The sequence below is a fragment of the Periplaneta americana genome, chromosome 7, assembly GCF_040183065.1.
Source record: "Periplaneta americana isolate PAMFEO1 chromosome 7, P.americana_PAMFEO1_priV1, whole genome shotgun sequence".
NCBI classification, from domain to species: Eukaryota; Metazoa; Arthropoda; class Insecta; order Blattodea; family Blattidae; genus Periplaneta; species Periplaneta americana.
The window spans coordinates 163,228,014-163,250,680 of record NC_091123.1 but is presented as its reverse complement, the minus strand read 5'-3'; the positions used below and the strand labels follow the sequence as shown (position 1 = coordinate 163,250,680).

General features: G+C 34.3%; 1 protein-coding gene across 1 annotated transcript in view; it reads right to left on the bottom strand.

The window, feature by feature from the left end:
* LOC138703669 (15-hydroxyprostaglandin dehydrogenase [NAD(+)]-like) overlaps positions 1 to 22,071 on the bottom strand; it is a 47,892-nt gene extending 25,821 nt beyond the window's left edge. Inside the window, exons 1-3 of the mRNA XM_069831748.1 lie at positions 22,002 to 22,071; positions 18,111 to 18,188; positions 10,333 to 10,431 (exon numbers count right to left, since the gene is read on the bottom strand). Coding sequence (XP_069687849.1) covers positions 10,333 to 10,425 — 93 coding nt within the window. The 5' untranslated portion in view covers positions 10,426 to 10,431; positions 18,111 to 18,188; positions 22,002 to 22,071. The remainder of the gene's footprint in view (positions 1 to 10,332; positions 10,432 to 18,110; positions 18,189 to 22,001) is intronic.
* Positions 22,072 to 22,667: the final 596 nt, after the last annotated feature.

Here is a 22,667-nt window from a genome sequence, read left to right as displayed (position 1 = left end):
TATACTTTTGGATTAACGGTTGAGAACCGGAAACATCGTTTGCTACCCCCTTCCACGAACTGGAGTTCGATGATACTGGCGTAAAATACAAACAAATCACTTTACTAGGTATAGAATGGGAAGAAAAGTAGTTCATCCATTTACGTAAACTAGGAAATATCGCGATTTTGAGTTTGATAATATTTTCATTAGGTTTTTGTTTAAAATCAAAATACAGTACTGTATTAACAATAAGTGTTTTTACTCACGAACTGAGCTATCCATTCGGACGTATTCATTATGCACTGTATATTATACTTCTACAGCACAATAGAGTACAATATAGAGAATGAAGTTAAATTGAAAAATAATTATAATATGGATATTTAAACACATTTTTGTAAATGGTGGCCATTCATTTCGATACCAGGCTTCAGTTCTTTTGTGAATATTATCGCACTATAGACTATTGTACCTAATTCCAATTATCAGTTTCGTCTTTCGTATTAGTAACTCTTGTTGAAATAATTCTGTACCTAATCTATAAAAGAGTACCTTACGTACTGTAAATGCAATCTTCATTTCTGCTCGATCCGAAAAGATAAAATTACTCAGACATGCTATCTATTGTCCGTCCAAGTGGTTATGTCGCAGGGTCGTAGAGAGGGGGGAAAATCACGTGACAGTTAATTACTTAACGAGGCCCTTTTAAGTTATTTTAAACAGTTGTATAATAGTACGTAGACGTCCAATTCCTAACAGAAATTAATGTTTTCAGAGAAGAGCTAAGACAGCCCAGCCACTAGCCTTTACAGAGGGGCGAGCAGAAGCGGGTGGGGGAAACCGGGATGCGAGTAGGTAAACGGACGACAGTACCTGTGCGAAAATATGATTCAATATTGAAAGCTCTTTTGTCACTGGAAAACGCGAACATTTTTCTGGAACGTACTATACTCACTACCTCAGTAGTGTTTACTATGACCGTAAGGCGACTTTGACTGCATACGCGGCCTTGGTTGTGTGTGGAGAACGATTGGAAGTTTGCTAGTAGAGGGGGTGAGAGTGAAGTACATTAAAAAAAAATCAGGTACAATAAAAATTGAAGTAAAAATAAAATGATGTCCCTGCATAAGCTTACACAGTAGGCCTATTATATGAGAATCGGTACTGTGATTCACTATGTGCAGCCATTTCACTTTACGTAGCGTATTGTCTAAAATATTAAATTCAGTGTTTACATAAGAATCCTTTTTATAACAAAATTACATCGATGTCTTACGAAAATAAAGAAAAGAAATATACGTAGAAAATATAATGAATCAATAGTACGCTTTATATAATATGAAAAATTGAGTTCGACAGGAAATGAAAAGGAATACATGCAAGAGAAGTTTGATTGGAAATATGACCTTGCGGACTAAGATATTTAATTGGATGAGCCTTGGAACATCAGAATCAATGATTTATACTGTGACATGACATACAGTGAGTAATTTTGATTATAACAAGACTATGTTTTATAGGCCTACTAAACTTATAAATGACTTTTAGAGAACCCGGAGGTTCATTGTCGCCCTCACATAAGCCCGCCATCGGTCCCTATCCTGAGCAAGATTAATCCAGCCTCAAGTTTCTAGCATCATAACCTAACTCTCTCAAATCCATTTTAATATTATCCTCCAGTATACGTCTCGGCCTCTACAAGGTCTTCTTCGCTCAGATCTTCCAACTAACCACTCTAGATGCATTTATGAATTCCCCCATACGTGCTACATGTCCTGCCCATTTCAAACGTCTGGATTTAATGTTTCTAATTATGTCAGGTGAAGAATACAATGCGTGCTGTTCTACAGGGACATCATTTTATTTTTACTTCAATTTTTATTGTATCTGAGTTTTTGAATGTACTTCACTCCCACCCCTTCTACTAATGAAGTTCCAACTGTCCTCCACACAGAATCAAGGCCGCATATAGTAAACAGCACTGAATTAGTGAGTATAGTACGTTCCAGAAATATGTTCGTGTTTTCCAGTGACGAAAGAGCTTTCAATATTGCATCATATTTTCGCACAGGTACTATTCGTTTGCCTATGTCGCATCCAGATTTCCCCCACCTGCTTCTGTTGGCCCCTCTGTAAAAGCTGGGCTGTCTTAGCTCTTTTCTGAAATCATTAATTTCTGTTAGGAATTGGACGTATACGTAATATTATACAGCTGTTTAAAATAACTTAAATAGAAGGGCCTCGTTAAGTAATTGTCACGTGATTTCCCCCTTTCTACGATCCTGCGGCATAACCACTTGGACGGACAGTAGATAGCATGTCTGAGTAATTTTATATTTTCGGGTCGGGCAGAAGTGAAGATTGAATTTACAGTACGTAAGGTACCGGTACTATTTTATAGAGTAGGTACAGAATTATTTCAACATGAGTTACTAGTACGAAGGACGGAACTGGCAATTGGAATTAGATGCTATAATCTATAGTGCGATAATATGCACAAATGAACTGAAGCCTGTATCGAAATGAACGGCCACCATTTTCAAAAATGTGTTTAAATATTCATATTAAGATTATTTTTAAATTTAACTTCTTTCTCTATATTGTACGCTAATGTGCTGTAGACAGTATAATATACACTGCATAATGAACACGTTCGCATGGATATCTCAGTTCGTGAGTAAAAACACTTATTCTTAATACAGTACTGTATTTTAATTAAACAAAAACCTGATGAAAATTATCGAACTCAAAATCGCGATATTTCCTAGTTTACGTAAATGGATGAACTACTTTTCTTCTCTCCTATACCTAGTAGAGCGATTTGTTTGTGTTTTACGCTAGTATCATCGAACTACAGTCGTGGAAGGGGCTAGCAAACTGTATTTCTGGTTCTCTAAAGGTATAGCCAAGTTAATATTAAAGATGTTGGTAAAAATAAAATATGTCCCTGTACATTGTGTAACTTTCTCCATTCTCCTGTAATTTCATCCCTCTTAGCCCCAAATATTTTCCTAAGCACCTTATTCTCAAACTCCTTTAACCTCTGTTTCTCTCTCAAAGTGAGAGTCCAAGAACCATACAGGACAACCGGTAATATAACTGTTTTATAAATTATAACCTTATGCAAGAAACAAAATTTAAAAAATCGTCTAGTCTATTTTAAGTTCATAGCCGTTTTGCGGTTTTGTTTTCAAATAATGATCTATTATTTTTTTTTTACTAATCATCAAATGTGAATCATTTTCAAAATAAATTGATAGACGTTGAATATGAACAAAATCCTTCCAATAGTTAGAAGAAATAGTATACAGACGGATAGAGAGAGATACTGATAGACGAAAGCCCAAGATGCTCAAAATGTATATTTTCACGAAAATATCGAAATTGATTTTTTTAAACATTTAGTGCATCACAAAACCGGCTTTAATGAGGAAGTAAAAGTTAAATATTTCGCCTGTTTTAATAATAAAATGCTCGATTAAAATAATAATAATTAAGAAAAAGGAATACACCACTAATATACTCTATACTACTAGCCAAGTTATTATTTTTTTCTCCCCCCTCTTCCTTTTTTCCCCCTTTTTTAATATCTTGATATTTTACTTAATCGTTTGTACCTGTATGCTATATAGCACGTTTTTGCTATTCAACTTTTTATGTCTTGTAACCCACATGTAGGCCTATTCTCCTATTAGTATATTGACTGTATATTATATCTCAAGTGAATTAATCGTCGAATTTATCTCGAGCAGTTTATATTTTATAAATTGCATATAGGTATATTACCCTTATATTATGTAACTGATCTTAACTATTTGTAATTTTCTACTATATTTTATGTAATATCAAAGGTATCTTCTTTTGTGTTCTTTTGTATCTATCACATAATTCTGTATTTCATATATATTAAAGATATATGTATATCTATATTCATGTATATTACTATAGTATTGAAACCTAATTATTTCTAAATGGAACCAAATCTATGCATCAGAAAACATAACATTAAATACCCTGCTCTTTGCAGACGATCAAGTTATAGTTTCCAATTCATAGGATAACTTACAAAGAGGACTATATACATTAAATAAAATATTATCAAATTTTTGGATGGAGATTTCAGTACAAAAATCAAAAGTAATGGCATTTTTGGGACAAGATCCAATCAGAAGTAAGATAATACACAATAACCAATGCCTAGAAAAAGTACAACATTTCAATTATCTGGATTGTGAAATATCTTATCAAAATGAAAAAGATGTGAACAAGAAAATCACCATATTTACACAAATTTTAGGAATAATAAATAATACATTAAAAGCTATATTAGTACAAAAATCCACATTATGCAACGAGCCTATAATGATAGTAATTAAGAAGCGAGTATGGATGTTTATGAAACGAGCGCAAGTGAGTTTCATAATTTTCATACGAGCTTCTTAATTACCATTATAGGCGAGTTTCATACGACTTTTTATGCTCGACCATATTTCTAACTTGAAATTATTCAGATGTATACATTTTATTTGTATCTGACAAGATCGGAAGTGACCTTGTTCTAGGCCGTGAATTGTGAGATGTGCGCAGACGCGAAAGTATTGATTTTTTCCGAGGAACAATATTGTCATTGACCTTGATGTAATCCCGTTAAACTTGATATAACCTTGATTATTGAATTCGACATTGAAAAACGAGATGACAAATTGAATTTATTTGAATATTATCTACAATTAACGCTAATTATTATAGTAACAGAACATAACCTTCTGCGACAGTATTGGATTTCCAGCCTCCGTGACTTTTCGCTAATTCTCTTTCGATTGCATATCCGAGAATAATCGATACTTGCGGTTTTATAACGGTACAAAGCTGACTTGTCATTGGCTGAACACCTGTAAGCTGAGTTGTCATTGGCTGAACACCTGTACTTTAATGAGTAGGTGTACTTTAATGACATGCATTAAAGGACTGCTACCAGGTGTATAATTACTACATTTCGGCATGGTCGAGCATAAAAATATATAATACTCTAGCATTACCCTCCCTTTTATACGGAAATTAGATTTGGACATTAAGGAAAAGAGATATGAGCAGAATCAAAGCAACGGAAATGAAATTTCTCAGATGGACAGCAGGATATACTCTTTTAGATCGAAAAAGGAATGAAGAAATATTGGAACAATTATGTTATGTTATGCTTTATTTAACGACGCTAGCAACTGCAGAGGTTATATCAGCGTCGCCGGATGTGCCGGAATTTTGTCCCGCAGGAGTTCTTTTTCATGCCAGTAAATCTACTGACATGAGCCTGTCGCATTTAAGCACACTTAAATGCCATCAACCTGGCCCCGGATCGAACCCACAACCTTGGGCATAGAAGGCCAGCGCTATACCAACTCGCCAACCAGGTCGATTGGAACAATTAGAAGTAGAGTCAGTAGAAGAAAAAATAAACAGATACAAACTAAATTGGCTACATTATGTAAAACGAATGGACAATTCAAGAATCCCCAAAATTATGAAGTAATAACCCAGAGGACATCGACGGTTAGGAAACGGTTGGGGCCGAAACAGGTCTACACAGGCCTAATTCTTGACGGATGATATTGAAACCTGGTTGAGTGGAAGAGAAGGCTTATGGCCTTAACTCTGCCAGGCAAAATAAAACTACTACTACTACTACTACTACTACTACTACTACTACTACTACTACTACTATTACTACTACTACAACACACACATGTGGAGTAACGGTTAGCGCGTCTGGCCGCGAAACTAGGTGGCTCGGGTTCGATTCCCGGTCGGGACAAGTTACCTGATTGAGGTTTCTCCGGGGTTTTCCCTCAACCCAATGTGAGGAAATGCTGGGTAACTATCGGTGATGGACCCCGGTCTCATTTCAGCGGCATAGTCACCTTCATATCATTCAAACGCTAAATCACCTAAGATGTTGATAAAGCGTCGTAAAATAACCTACTAAAAACTTAATATTTGAGGAGAAAAATTCGCTCCGGCGCCGGGGATCGAACCCAGGTCCTTGGTTTTACGCACCAAGCGCTCTGACCACTGAGCTACGCCGAATTCAATCCACAGCACCGGACCGAACCCTCCTCCTTCAATGTTTCCCTTTGTGGCCTGACTCCAAGTTAGGCATATATGGTGACGTAAAATTTAATGTCCAATGTCAACTACCATTATACTAGGAGCGCATTCAGCTGAGTGACTTGATTGGCCGGGAGTCCGCAGTTACGTGCACAGTAATCTGTACAAATATATTCACTGCAGCTATGATAATATTATTGAATTCGGCGTAGCTCAGTGGTCAGAGCGCTTGGTGCGTAGATCCAAGGACCCGGGTTCGATCCCCGGCGTCGGAGTGAATTTTTCTCCTCAAATATTAATTGCCAATATCACATATATTATTTGTAGGACAAATTAATAAAAAATCTATAATACTACTGAAAAACTGCTGCTACTACTACTACTACTACTACTACTACTACTACTACTACTACTACTACTACTACTACTACTACTACTACTACTACTACTACTACTACTATACTATATACTCGAATGTGCATAAAGATCGAAAAGAGGAACTGGAAGTGAAATAAATTAGTGAAGGGGAAGTGAACAGCAATATTTAAGCCATCATCCCTCGTTTCTTTCTTTCTGAATCAGGGCACTTCAATATGTTACAAATAAATTATATAGGCCTACTGGGCGCAATACCAAATTAGTCAATGCTGCATATCTTGTATTTCGCCTTAACTGTTTATTTCATTTTATATATGAGGAACATAATTTATATGTTATCTACTGTATGATGGACATGTCTAAGGTTCGGACCGTTAATTTTAACTGAACTTGTTTACTGTATATTTGAAAAAAAACTTTCGAATGAACTGCTGCACGCTGTGTGACGTGTTAAAGAAATAAAAAAGAGAGAGGATGTTGTAAATTCAAGATTAAGCAACTGACGTAACTGATAGAGGAACGTTAGCAGATACAAAAACAAAGACTACTTGCAGTAACACTTGAGATTAAGGCTATCGTGATGATAGGGTCCTGGTTTTTCGGTTTTGACTTGTTTTATTACATGTTACTGTTCAATTCATTATTTTAAAGCTTATATGCGCTTCACACACAGTGGAGTATATTCGTTTTATTGACACTAAAAATACCTTAAAGTGATGTCAGCGTATAAAATGACTTAAATCATTGCCCTTAAGTAATGTTTTTTCGCCATACTTTCTAGGACTATTTTGAGATTCTCTATTTAAAAAGAATCCTACTCACCACATTTACGTGTGCAAATACGCACGCTTAGAAACAGAGAGAAAAATATATATATTATACAGGATGTTAAAAAGTATCCAGTATTTTAGGAGGTGCTAGTATGCATCAAAACAAGAAAATAATGTCTAATAAACATGGGTCCTACAACACATACTTTCTGAGATCTGAACACTTGTTCATAGGAGGTGCTCAATGTGACGTCCACTCATGGCAATGCATTTCTCTGTCCTTTGGCGTAAGGAATCACGCACTCTTTGAAATTTGTTTTAATACACTAATAAGAAAGTCCTGATAACGATCCTCAGTTAATCTCTGTGGTAGCACGTATGGCCCTATTAATCTATCACCAAGAACGCCTGCCCATAAGTTGATTGAGAATCGGTACTGATGCCTCGTTTCTTCAACTGCTCGGGGATTTTCATCAGCCTACACATGCTGATTACGAAAATTCACAACATCATCTCTGCTAAATCCCGCTTATAACCGCAACCAGACTTTTGTTTTCAGTATTCCTTGTAACGTATCAGTATTCCATACCAAGGGTGTCAACTACGGTACGATTATCTGGTAGTCTGCTGTATTGTAGGGCAGAGAAATGCACTGCCATGAATGGACGTCACATTGAGCACCTCTTATGAAAAGTATGTGTTGTAGGACCCATGTTTATTAGGCATTATTTTCTTGTTTTGATTCATACTATCACCTCCTAAAATATTGGTTACTTGTTTCTTTAACATTCTATATATATATATATATATATATATATATATATATATATATATATATATATATATATATACAATGTTGCCGTGTTCCTCAAAATTTTAATCCCCCACCCCCCCTTGTTTTTGGTTTTTATTAGTACACGAATTTTTTGCCTTTCTGTTCAGGTCAATAAATGCGTTAGTTGCAGTGCCAAAACTAACACTTAAAGTACGATCACACGTCGCTACTTTTGCTGCGCAACTTTCGTACTGCAGCTGCAAAAGTTGCGTGTCGTGTTCACACGTAAGCGAAAAGTAGCGCGCTGCACGCTACTTTTCATGCTGCGCAACCCGAGTGCAGGAAAAGTTGCAACTGGAGGTTGCGAGTCTGTTCACACGCAAGGCTCTACTTTTGCAGCCGCAGTCATACTGCAGGTTCCCATCTCCGTGTTGACTTCTCAATATACATTTTGTGATTATGTTCGCATTATTAATAAACTCATGCGAAAGCTTACTTATCTATTATTTGCTTTTCTATCGTATCTAGTATTCAGAAATTGGCATTATTTTTACTATAAAGTTTTTAAAAACGCCTAAATACTTAAATGATACCCAACAGCATATTCACGTAATCAATGTTGGCAACCCTCCTGGTTGAAACTACGCTACATAAAATTAAAAAAGTGAATTATGTCGTCAGCAAATATGCTCAGACTGTGTTGTGCATTTAATAACTTACAAATAATTTATTTTCATCACATGTAACATTAAAATATATCCAAACAATAAAAGTATCATTGGCACATTTGGGTGGCAACACTGGTTGCAACCGCAGCAAAAGTTTCAACAAAACCGATATCAAAAATGCTGCGGCTGCAACCCTGAGAACCCTGTTCACACGTCGCTACTTTTAAGCTGCGCGCAGCATGGAAAAGTAGCGAGCAGCAGGTTCGGCAGCCGCTACTTTTCGGGTTGCACCGTTGTTCACACGTCGCAGTACGAGAGTTGCGCAGTTTTTTGTACTGCAGCGCTGCAAAAGTAGCGACGTGTGACCGTACCTTTATTGTGACAATGGACTGTTACCAATCTATCTTTCTGGATGGAAAAGTAACCTTTTGTCAGACATAACTAAGTCAGTAGTTTTAAACAGTTTTGCATACATACATACATACATACATACATACATACATACATACATACATACATACATACATACATACATACAGAATAGGCTCTAAAATAGTGTTGTATAATGTATTTAAAAGATCCAACAGTAGCATAGATGTTAACACGTAAATAGTAAATTTAGGGAAAGTAGGTTAATTTGTTAAATAGTATATTTCTAAACATAGTTTTTAAAATGATTAGCAATAGTATTGATTTTTTTATCTGTAAATAGAAAAGAAATAGGTAATTAAAATAGTGTTGTACAAAGTATTTAAAAGCTTCAACAGTAGCATAGATGTTAACATGTTGTAAATAGTATATTTAGGGAAAGTAGAATAGGCTAGCAATAATGTGTATACATTGTATTCGGAAGAGTTAGCAATATTGTAATGTGTAGTCTATTAGCATGTAGTATTGCATTTTTGTAATGGAACATGCTTGTAAATAAGGTTTAAAAAATACATACATACATACATACATACATACATACATACATACATACATACATACATACCCACAGCAACTGTGACAGTCACTTCTCCTGATTTACACGTTCAGTATAAGTTATAGACAATATATAATAACTATGTAATGTTCCCAAACTTAGCATTTTAATTTACTGTTATATAGAAACACAAATATAATAATAGAAACTGGAAATAAAAGAAATAAGCAAATTTTAACAAATGTAGGTCTTAGACGAGGGTACAGCATATCGCCCACTTCTTTCACTTCTACATACCGGTACTACTGGAACTTACTTGCAGGAGGCAGTAAGACCCATTGCTGTTCGACCAACAAGTAGAGAGACCCAGTGAGGGTTTTCGGCGGTTTGAGAGGAAGGAAAGGGTGTTTCGGACAGGTAGCAAGCGGTAGACAGGGAAGAAATTCGAGTAGCGAGAGATGTCGAAGCGGTGGTGCTGTCTTAGGGCTCAAGAGTGGCTGGGAATAACAAAGACTACTTTTTATGTGTAATCCATAAAAAAACTATTTTGCATTCTTATGTTGTTGCATAGTAAACTGTTTATTTTATGCATGTTTTTTTAGATTGCAGCTCAACAAATAGGTTTTAAACGAGAATATCATTGCAACAGCAGAATGGATCAAATGATCCATTCATTGAAGTAGATAATAATGATGATTATTATTACAGTTATTTTTATTTTTGGTTTCATACCTTGACACCTGCTTTTAGGAGCTCCTGGCATATTGAAAATCCTATTCCCATGGCTCCTCCTGTGACGAGGGCAATCTTCCCATTTGGATCCATTTCGTCCTATTAACAAAGTACATATTTAATTAAAGATCATCAAGGAGGTTAGTCAGAAGTAACGAAGTATGATGTATGTAGAGGATAGCGGAAAAAAATTATGGCCAACATCCGGTCCGTCATGGCTTTTTATGTGGCCCTCCTTTGTTTTTGCGAGAAATGAAAGTTGTAGATACATTAAATTACTAGCGATTTTAGACTTTTATTTCTTGAACACAACTGCTTCAGCGTGTATCGACAGTGAAGCCTGGCTGGTTATGAGCAATGTGCACCGCGGAGGAAATCCGCAAATTTCTTGAAGGAAAAGTTTGCCTGTGTGGATTGTTAAGTGACTCCAATTGATTATGCAGCTTAACATTTCTTGGTAATTTGAGGGGAGAGGATGGTGAAATTTGGCAAAAAAGTTGAATTTTTCAAAAAAAAATTATTGCCTAAAACTGTTCTTTGAGATATATATATATATATATATATATATATATATATATATATATATATATATATATATATATATATATATATACAGTATATTATTTTATTGGCCATCTTGCACGATTGTAGGTCATTAGTAGCCATTTTAAATGACCCGCACGCTGTTGTTTGTTGATTTCCCGCAAGTTTGATTTTCTGACACGGCACTTAAAAAAATGGATATAACTCAGGAACCACTGAAGGGAAGTTCATGAAATTTTGAACACATCTTTAGCAGACTATAAGTCAGCTTTTATCTAGATTAGAATTTTTTGATATTTTATGTACACGTGAAAATAATGTCCAATATGCAGATCACTGACCAAAAAATAATAATTAATCATGTTCGTAAGCTTATATTATTGTATCCAGGTGAAGTATTAAAAATCTAATCTAAACAATTTGTACATTGGTTTTTATGAGTGAAATGCTGAACGAATTTTGTGAATATCTTAAAAAATGACTGAGTTATATCAATTTCAATAAATACCTATGCCAGAGTTTTTTTTATACATCTTGATTAGAGAAGTTTTAACACTATCACTTCGGAATATGTATGGTAAGACTTTCCTGTGTTAAATTTCAACGTACCTCGATTACATATTTCGACCTATTTATGGGTCATCTTTAGAACTGGTCGTTGTTCCAGTTCTGAAGATGATCCATAAATAGGTCGAAACATGTAAACGAGGTACGTTGAAATTTAACACAGGAAAGTCTTACCATACATATTCCGAAGAGTTTCTTTTTTTGTTAAATTTGGGCTCCCCTTTCATTTTCAAACGCTTTTGGCAGTGGATTTAACGCCTCATTTAACTGTGACGTACCAAAAAATTGAAAGTATTAAGCAAATAACAAAGAAATTAGAAATTTCACCAACAAAGCATTTGAAAGATTTGAACAGTATTACAAGACAAAGATAACCTAAAAAATATTATATACATTGAAATTAAATGATTTAAGTTGAAGTGAAAGTTATTGAAGAGACAAATTTTTTGTGAAAAAGTTGAGAGACTTTTCCTAAGGCCATTGATCTACAAATCCAATGTTCTTAAGGGTATATATACTTGAACGACCACAAATATTATCAGAAAATGCAGGCTCTAAATTTCTAAAGTTTTATAAGAAAATGAACTCACAATTGGACAAAAATTACAAGGTGCCACAACAAGACTTATTAGAACTTAAACATCTGATGAAAGTATAAAAAAAAGATTACTAATAATATTTTTCAAACCAGTTTTATCAAAGTATGAAAAAAAAAACAAAAGAATTCTGCATTTACATTATTTGGTAACCATAACATTGGTATGGTCTCTCTGACATCTTTAATATTTTTCCTGCATATAATAAACACTTATTTCTGAAATGTAGACTACTCTCAGAAATATAGAATTGTTTATTTTAATACAATTAATTTTTTATTTGTCCTATATAAAATATATTAAAATTTACATAATGTTTTGTGACCTAATTTTTCTATTTTCAAAGAAATGGGCATTATTGTAGTCTACTTTTTGCATAAATGCATGTTAAATCAGTGTACAAAATTTCAGAATTCTATCTCTAATGGTTGTGGAGTTATGAAATAATATGTGCGAAAATGTTCAAATATTGGAAAATTTAATTTAAAGTAAAAAGTCAATGCTAAAATAGTACATTATGCAACGAGCCTATAATGAAGGTAATTAAGAAGTGAGTATGGATATTTATGAAACGAGCGCAAGCGAGTTTCATAATTTTCATACGAGCTTCTTAATTACCATTATAGGCGAGTTTCATACGACTTTTTATGTTCGACCATATTTCTAACTTGAAATTATTCATTTTATTTGTATCTAACTGACCTTGAGCAATACCTCGTAAATTGTGAGATGTGCGCAGACGCGAAAGTATTGATTTTTTCCGAGGAACAGAAGTCCACATTGACCTTGTTAGGCCATAAGAACCTACAGAGATAACATCGACATTAAATTAGACATTGAAAAACGAGATGACAAATTGAATTTATTTGAATATTATTTACAATTAACGCTAATTATTATAGTAACAGAACATAACCTTCTGCGACAGTATTGGATTTCCAGCCTCCGTGACTTTTCGCTAATTCTCTTTCGATTGCATATCCGAGAATAATCGATACTTGCGGTTTTATAACGGTAGAAAGCTGACCTGTCATTGGCTGAACAGTTGTAACCTGAGTCGTCATTGGCTGAAAGACCTGACCTTTAATGAGTAGGTGTACTTTAATGACATGCATTAAAGGTGTGCTACCAGGTGTATAATTACTACATTTCGGCATGGTCGAGCATAAAAATATTATTAATAACCTTTTATATACTCTTATCAGATATTTTAGTTCTAATAGGTCTTGTTGTAGTACCTTATAATTTTTGTCGAATTGTGATTTCATATCCTTATAAAATTTTAGAAATTTAAAGCCTGCATTTTCTGATAATATTTGTGGTCGTTCACTACATATACCCTTAAACATCTTTCAGGAGTGATTCTTTTATACAGGTTATTAAAGGTATTGAAAAATAAAATTAAATATTTGTAGATTTTATGAAAATGTTTGTATTCAATTCAGAAGATGTGATAAAATTTTATAAATTAGATAATAGGTATACCAGTTGAAAGGTATCTAGCTATCAGAGCCTAGGCCGGTGTATTATCTCTATGTTTTCATCGACATATATACGACAGCAAACATTAAAAAACTGAAAGTTCAGAAATCTAAATTGAGAGTGAACTTACGTTACAAAGATCTTCAAGACGTGTTGCTCTCCAGCACCGATGAACAGAAGTCGGTCAACAACAATCTATTATCTTATCTTCAGTAAGTTAGTTCCAAACTTCTCATTACATAACTTTATTGTGCATAGTCTGTTCTACCAAAATTTGCGTATGTAACTAGTAATAGAAGTAAAATTAAATGGACAATAATAGCTCTTCTCTGATAAATATTTACTGAAAATTGTTGTACAGTATATACCGCGTGTCTTAAAAGTCGCGTGCCAAAGGGGTTAATCAGTTGCTTTATTTTCTAAGTGAAATAGTAAAATAGAAGAATAATGCTGACATCGGAACAACGTGTAGAGCTGATACTTCTTTGTGGAGATCACCATAGAACATCTCGAGAAAATGCAGACGAATTTCATGTATTTATTTATTCACACTGCAATGGGTATATACCCGGTGGCAGTGGTAACTAATTACACTCAATAATGACAATAATAAACATATTACTTAAAAATACAATTAATAATAATAGGCCTACTAATAATTAATATTAACAATATTTAATAATAATAATAATAATAATAATAATAATAATAATAATAATAATAATAATAATAATAACAACAGGGAATATCCTAAATTAAATGAAGCACGATCACTTAAAATAACATTTAAAATAAATCTAATTTGTATCTTAAACCTAAGTTCGAACTAAAACCTACGAGTATGATATGTTTATATCTGCACAAGTACCTTTCAACACTACACTCATTTCGCTGTCAACTCACTCACTGCATTGGAACTACGACACATTTCACTGATTCTATCCTGATTTCACTAACACTTCAAAAACATTTCACTGTTCAAATACTTTGCACTGCCACTATAAACTATAAAGCTTCACTGACAGGAACACGTTTCCCCTACTCAACACACTTCACTGACACAACACACTTCACTGACAACATAATTCTTCACTGATACAACTCTTCAATAACAAAATATCATTTACACCCTTTAAATACTGTGTATAATTACCGCCTATTAGTAAAGTCCTTAAGCCTATTTTTAAATACATTTTTGGTTGTTGGTAAAGCCTTTAGTAAGTCTGCAGGTAGAGCATTCCAGTCCCTGATAGTACGATTGAGAAAAGAAAACTTTCCAGTGCCCGTCCTCTGCCTTCTTTCCCTCAGTTTATATGAGTGGTCGTTCCTTGAAGAGTAATTTGGCGGCTGCAACCTATTTTTTATTTCTCTCCAGGCAGGCTCACCTCTGTATGTTTTGAACAGTGCGCATAATCGAATTCGCGTTCTCCTGTCCGTGAGTGTGTCCCATTTTAATGGTGAATTTTTCAGACAACACTTGAGAGCCCGTTTTTGAATCTTTTCCAGTGTCTTAATATGTTCTAATCTGTAAAGATCCCAACATGCAGCACCATATTCCATGGCCGGCACCCTGATAATCCCAAGCCCTCCCATCAAACTGTGGACAGATTATTGAATAAATTTAAAACGATGTACACGGTAATCGACGCCAAATGCAGTGTCGACCAAAGACAGCCACCAATGAAGACCGCCGAGCCGATGTGATTGCCAAATTTACTGTACACTAAGCCCTTACAGACCACTCTGCTACGCGGGCAAGGAAAGCGGAATCAGTAAAGATTCTGTACACCGAATATTGAAGTCTGCACAGACACACAATGGTCGATACTGATCCAATGAGGAGACTTGAATACTGTAACTAGATTAGTCTAGAAACACAGAGGAATCCAGATTTTCTTCCAAATGTCATGTTCAGCGATGAATGTTTGTTCTTCTTAGATGGCCATGCTCAGTGGCGGTGCGCCAATAAGAGCACAAGAGCACGCGAACACCTTGTTTCCATTAATGCACGACTAGGTTTATTATTTGATACCGTATTGACGTAGTGGGGATGTATAATATCAGAGTCGAGTATTTTAAATTCCCGCATCTTGCATAAACTTCTTATGTAAACTTGGCAACATCCGTTCACGTACAAGCCGTGCTCTTTTCGAGTTGGTTACAGGAATTTCACGCATGCGCGGGAGAAAATTGTCTTTAGCTGGCCGCTTATGACTCGTCAAGAGCACAAAGCGTTAAGTGAACATGATGAGTATCTATCCTACAGATGTCAGGTCCATCGATGCCTATCGTTCAAGTGCTATATCTCGAGGAGGAAATTTAATAGACTGTAGATGTCAGCATCTGACTGTAGGAACGTTCACTTACGTGTACAGTGCTGCTACGAGAATGTAGTTTGTGAATTACTATACTTCAGTGTCGGCATAATAGCATAGTTTGGCTTTCAAACACGTGGTGGTTGACTGTGGTGGTAGTATGAATTTAAGTATCTGTATGGCAGTGTATAATATTTAAGAATAATATTTACTGGCATGTATTTATAGTAATCTATGCGAATGGGATTACAGTACTGGTATAGGCTACAATGTATCAGTGTGTTGTGAATCAAAATATATTACTGAACACACGCGTTTGTAAATAACGAGACCGTGGTATGTATTCATTTTTAACAAACATAAGCAATGAACTCTGTTCAAGTAATTTTGAACAGTAAAGAACTGGGTAAACTGGCTTACAAAGAAAAATTGGAAATAAAAAGACTGAGTTTCATTATTATTATTATTATTATTATTATTATTATTATTATTATTATTATTATATGTTGTTTTGAATTTATATACGATTTTTTTTTCGATAGTGAAACATTGGAATCATGACATTTCATATTAGACTAAACGTACGATTTCAAATTCTCTTCGATTTTGGAACCACAAAATTGTGAACACACATAATATTTTATCACGAGCCGCCACTGGCCATGCTCATACACAGAATGCCAGATACTGGTCCCCAGTGAACCCACACTGGATGCGTCCTTCCAATGATCCAGGTGCTCCACGGGTTATGGTATGGTGTGGTATTCTATCCGACACCATTGTGGGCTTGTACTTCTTTGATGATCATGTAAACCAGTACACCTGTAGTGAATTGCTTGATACTGTTGTAATGAACTTTTTGGATGACCCACCACTTAATACCCGCCAAAGGGTATGGTTTCAGCTTGATGGGGCAACATCACATTATGCACTGACGACTCGCCAAAAATTAAGAAACATTGGTTTGGACGAGGTGGCCCTATCAGTTGGCCTCCACGTTCGCCAGACCTTACACCACTTGATTTTTTTCTCTGGAGCTATGTAAAACATCACATGTTTTAGACACAGCCCGCAAATCTGGATGATTTAAAGGAAAGAATCACCAGCACCCTACACAGCATTCCACCAGCTACACTTTTAAGCGTGACAGATGAAAATGTGAATCGTGTAAGACATTTTCAAAATTCATAATGGTGGCAGTTTACTGTGCAGTGATGAAGCGTTTCTCTCATAACTAATAAACTTGTTAACTTTTTCATGTTCTCTCTCTTTTATTTTATTGCTGAAACTCATGTTTACAATATCATGCTCTTTCAACTACATTCATCAATGAATAATATATTTTTTTATTTTGTGTTAGAACAAAGTACTGATATTTGACCATTTTAAAAATGAATTTATTTTTTATCAGAATTTATCAAAGGGAGAGTAGTGATCTTGCATCATATTGTAGATATGACATGCATAAATACACACAAAATATTGCATCACAGAATGTTGGATAGTTTTTGAGTTATGTGGGAAACGCTTCATCACTGCATAGTGAACTGAATTTTGAAAACAAAAATGTAAATGATATTTTTTAAATCGTAAAAATATTTTTTTCATATAGCACACATACTAATTTTCATTATTGTGCAAGATACAGTAATGGAGGGAAAAATGTTGAATATTTCCAAAATTTTACTGGTGTAAGCTGTACCTAACCATTTAAGTTTAACTTCTTTATGGATAGGTTTTGGAAGTTGCCTTCAAATTGTTTTTACTAAGTTATTACAGAAATAGCTACAAAATACACTATTCACTGACAATATTCTTATAAATCAATCTGCCTTGGCCTTGAAATATTTCCCTGAAGAATAACAATTCTTTATTTTGAAGAATCATGTATGAAAAGCAACACAATCCTCACTGAAGAATGATTTTACAACGAGTATTGATTTTACTGTTTTTACAGACAATTTATTTTTCTCATCAGTCCATAGAGCGTTCATGCAAGAAAATAATCTTTCGACACACGCATTTGTTACAGGGATACACATAATGAACTCCACTACCCTCTTCAAATTTGAGAGTTCCCTTTCGGTACTTTTAAAAAGATTCACCCAGACTTCATCTAAACGTTTGATGTTGCCATCACTTGTCTTGAGAAATTAATAACTCACAATAATTGTCTCATAATAGCCCATCTACAATGCAATGATGAAGTGCGATGTTTGTAATTTGTAATGTACAGGGACATCATTTTATTTTTACTAACATTTTTAATACTAACCTGGTTATATCTTTGGATTAAAAGTCTAGAACCGGAAACACCGCTTGCTCCCCCTTCCAAGACTGGAGTTCGATGATACTGCAGTAAAATACAAATCACTCTACTAGGTATAGGAGGGAAAAAAAGTAGTTCATCCATTTACGTAAACTAGGAAATATTGCGATTTTGAGTTTGATAATTTTCATTAGGTTTTTGTTTAATCAAAATACAGTACTTTATTAACACTTAGTGTTTTTACTCACGAATTGAGCTATCCGTTAGTGTGTGATTGTTACAATATATGTACAAATTTATTATTTCTTAAATTTAGGCTCCTAGTTCACATTTCAATTTGACTGAGCAGACTATTTCTTGGAAATAAATTATGTATATATATATATATATATATATATATATATGCAGTGTATATTGTACTGTTACAGCACATTAGCGTACAATATAGAGAATGAAGTTAAATTGAAAAATAATCATAATATGGATATTTAAACACATTTTTGAAAATGGTGGCCGTTCATTTCGATACACGCTTCAGTTCTTTTGTGCATATTATCGCACTATAGACTATTGTACCTAATTCCAATTACCAGTTTCGTCCTTCGTACGAGTAACTCATGTTGAAATAATTCTGTACCTACTCTATAAAAATAGTACCTTAAGTACTGTAAATTTAATCTTCCCTTCTGCCCGATCCGAAAAGATAAAATTACTCAGAAATTCTATCTACTGTCCGTCCAAGTGGTTTTGTCGCAGGGTCGTAGAAGGGGGGGAGGAACTCACGTGACAGTTAATTACTTAACGAGGCTCTTTTATTTAAGTTATTTTAAACAGTTGTATAACATTACGTAGACATCCAATTCCTAACAAAAATTTATGTTTTCAGAAAAAAGCTAAGACAGCCCAGCTACTAGACTTTACAGAGGGGCGAACAGAAGCAGGTGGGGGAAACCGGGATGCGTCGTAGGCAAACGGACGATAGTACCTGTGCGAAAATATGATTCAATATTGAAAGCTCTTTCGTCACTGGAAAACGCGAACATATTTCTGGAACGTACTATACTCACTAACTCAGTACTGCATACGCGGTCTTGGTTCTGTGTGGTGGACGATTGGAAGTTTACTAGTAAAGGGGGTGGGAGTGATGTACATTCAAAAACTCAGATACAATAAAAATTGAAATAAAAATAAAATGATGTCCCTGTAGAATAGACATTGTAACTTTACCATTTTTTCTCAGTTTAGAACTCTAAAATACGGGACGGAAAGCTGTCCCGAAGACTTTTCTCGGGACAACGGGACGCATTAGCGAAAAACAGGACGATTCCATATTTTATGGGACATTTGGGAACCCTATTTAACGAGAAATTTCCCCCTCTCCTCTACATTTTCATGAACTGGAACACTGATAACTTCCGTATTGAATACTTTACTATGTACGTATATCCCAAACATTTCGTAAATATCATAAAAAGCTTATATGAGACAAAAATATTGATAAGAGTAGGTAATCAGATAAGCAACTCAGTAATAGTAAACCAAGGTGTGAAGCAAGGTTGCCGCTACCTCCAACATTATTTAATATATACCTCAATAAAGCCATAGAAGAATGGCAGAATAAAATATCATTCGGTATAAATTTAGGAACAACTGTATTAAGGGAAGACTCCACTGAAAATCATGAAAATTTTTTCCAAATTTTTTTAGCTATTTCACTTATTCAGAACTTATATTTTCATACCCCAAATGGATTCAGCTCAGTTCTGATTACAAATACTCGTATGTTTACACTTTTTAAAATTAAGGCTGGAAGGGGGCGTGGAATTTAAAGAGCTGTCAAAATTGTTTTTCATCGAAGAGTTCTTTTTTAAAATTTCTGATTACAAATCTAGTAACTTTTTGTTGGCTCCCTGAAGTTACTAGATGAGTGTAGCGGAGGAGAATATTAATTTACATAAATATTCATTTTATTTTCAAATCTATTTTTCTGTGTTCATTTTTGTTGATTCAGCACCAACTTTCTTATGCCAAATATTAATAAATCTGAATGAAATTTTTACTGAAGTATTTATGAGGTAGCTGCATGTTTCTATGCATTTATTTTGTGAGAAATGCTGCTAGCTTATTTTATTAATATTTTTCTTAATACTGCTTGTTTATTTTATTAATATTATATAGTTTATTTTATTAATATTATAAAATAAACTAGCAGAAATCAGAAATTTTAAAAAAGAATTCTTCGATGAAAAACAATTTTGACAGCTCTTTAAATTCCACACCCCTTTCCAGCCTTAATTTAAAAAGTGTAAACATACGAGTATTTGTAATCAGAATTGAGCTGAATCCATTTGGGATATGAAAATATAAATTCTGAATAAGTGAAATAGCTAAAAAAAATTTGGAAAAGTTTTCATGATTTTCAGTGGAGTCTTCCCTTAAATACAATGCTTTTTGCCGATGATCAAATATTGATCGCAGAATCTGAGGATGATCTACAAATGGCAACTTACCAGCTCCAGCTAATAACAGAAGGATATAACCTAAAAATTTCTAATAACAAAACTAAAACAATGGCTTTCAGAGGGCTTAACCATAGGCGATGTAAAATAGTTATTAATCAAGAAACTATAAACAGATATCTTCTTTTAATTACATAATAATAATAATAATAATAATAATAATAATAATAATAATAATAATCATAATAGTTTTATTTTCCCTGGCAGAGTTAAGGCCATCAGGCCTTCTCATAGGCTGCAATATATCTTATTTGGGTGAACAGGATATTAAGAGTAAGTTGAGCAAATTCCAACAGATGTGTGGAACAATTAGAACTTTAAGAAATAAAACACAGCGCTCAACACAATTAAAATTTTACAAAACCCTAGCAGTTCCATTATTAACTCACGGCTCAGAAAACTGGTTATTAAACCGCGCATCAAAAAGAAATATCCAAGTAAGTGAAATGAAGTTCCTACGAGGTGTTGCCGGTTATACTTTATTGGATCATCAAAGAAACGAAAATATCCGACAATTATTAAATATTTTTAATTTAGAAGAAAAGATTAAACATCAGAAACAAAATTGGTACTAACTTACTTCCTTGGTTTGAATTGTAAATTATTTAAAAATAGCGTGTAAGAGGGCCTTAGACTAGAAATGTTTAGTTTAAATGTAGTTCTGTTTATAAGTATGCATAAGGATGTAATTATTTGACTTATTTGAACTGTTGTATCAGTGAAGCGAGGTGAGTCAGTGAAGTTATGGTTTTACAGTGCAGTGAACAGTTCCGATCAGTGATAATTTATAGCGTCAACGAAATGTGTTCTATAGTGTCAGTGAAATATGCGCTAAAGTGTCAGTGAAATGCGTCATAGTGCCACTACAGGGAATGAGATGAGAGTAAAGTGAAAGACTATTGAAACTTATGTAGGGCCTATACATAATTATGTAGGTTGTATTGTAAAATTAGGTATTTTATTTATGTTTTATTATTATTGTGTTAAATTGTATTGTGTATTCTTATTGTATTGTGTATAAAATTGTATATGTATTGTAAAATTGTATTGTTTATTGTAAATTTTATTGTGTACTGTTTTATATTGTATATACCACTGCCACCGGGTGCTTGCCCACTTGCAGTGTAAATAAATACATACATACATATTACAAGAATGACTAATGACAGATTACCAAAACAGATTATGGATTATGCACCAAAAGGATATAGAAATGTCGGAAGACCGAAAATAAGATGGACAGATGATTTAAGCCTTGAAGACGGAACAGGCCAATAGGCCTAATCCCTGTAGAAGAAGAAGAAGAAGAAGAAGAAGAAGAAGAAGAAGAAGAACAAGAAGAAGACTATGTACGTACCTATGAATTAAAATGTCTCACCTGTTTGTAAGCTCTATGAGGAAAGACGTCTGACCGTAGTACGTTATAGTCTGTACCTCGTAGTACAAGAACACAGAATCAAATGCAGTCTCTAATTTACGTAACATAGCTAAGGACGCCTGTCAAAGCAAGTCTTAGCGTGACGTCCTTGAACATCTTGACAGTAAAAAAGAAATACATTTGGCTACTATGTTGTAAATGACGTGGCCTGTTGAGGAGAAGCAAATAAGCACACTTGTGCCCGGCAGGAAATGATAATTTTTTATCGCTAAAGCTTCAATCAAACATAAACATTGCCAAAACGTCTGAAGTAGGTGGAGTCAGAGTACAAAATACTTGACTGTCAGCAATTGTTTGCTTCAGCGATTAGCAGCGGAAATGATTAGCTCGTTTCACATTAATTCTTATGTAGAGTGACCAGATTTTCAAAATAAAAAACGGTACGCTTATTACAGTTGACATGAATAAATATTTTATCTAAACATTCATTATTACTTTGTGTTTATACAGGGACATCATTTTATTTTTACTAACATTTCTAATATTAACGTGGCTATACCTTTGGATTAAAGATTGAGAACTGGAAACGACGTTTGCTACCCCCTTCCACGACTGGAGTTCGATGATACTGGCGTAAAATACAAACAAATCACTTTATTAGGTATA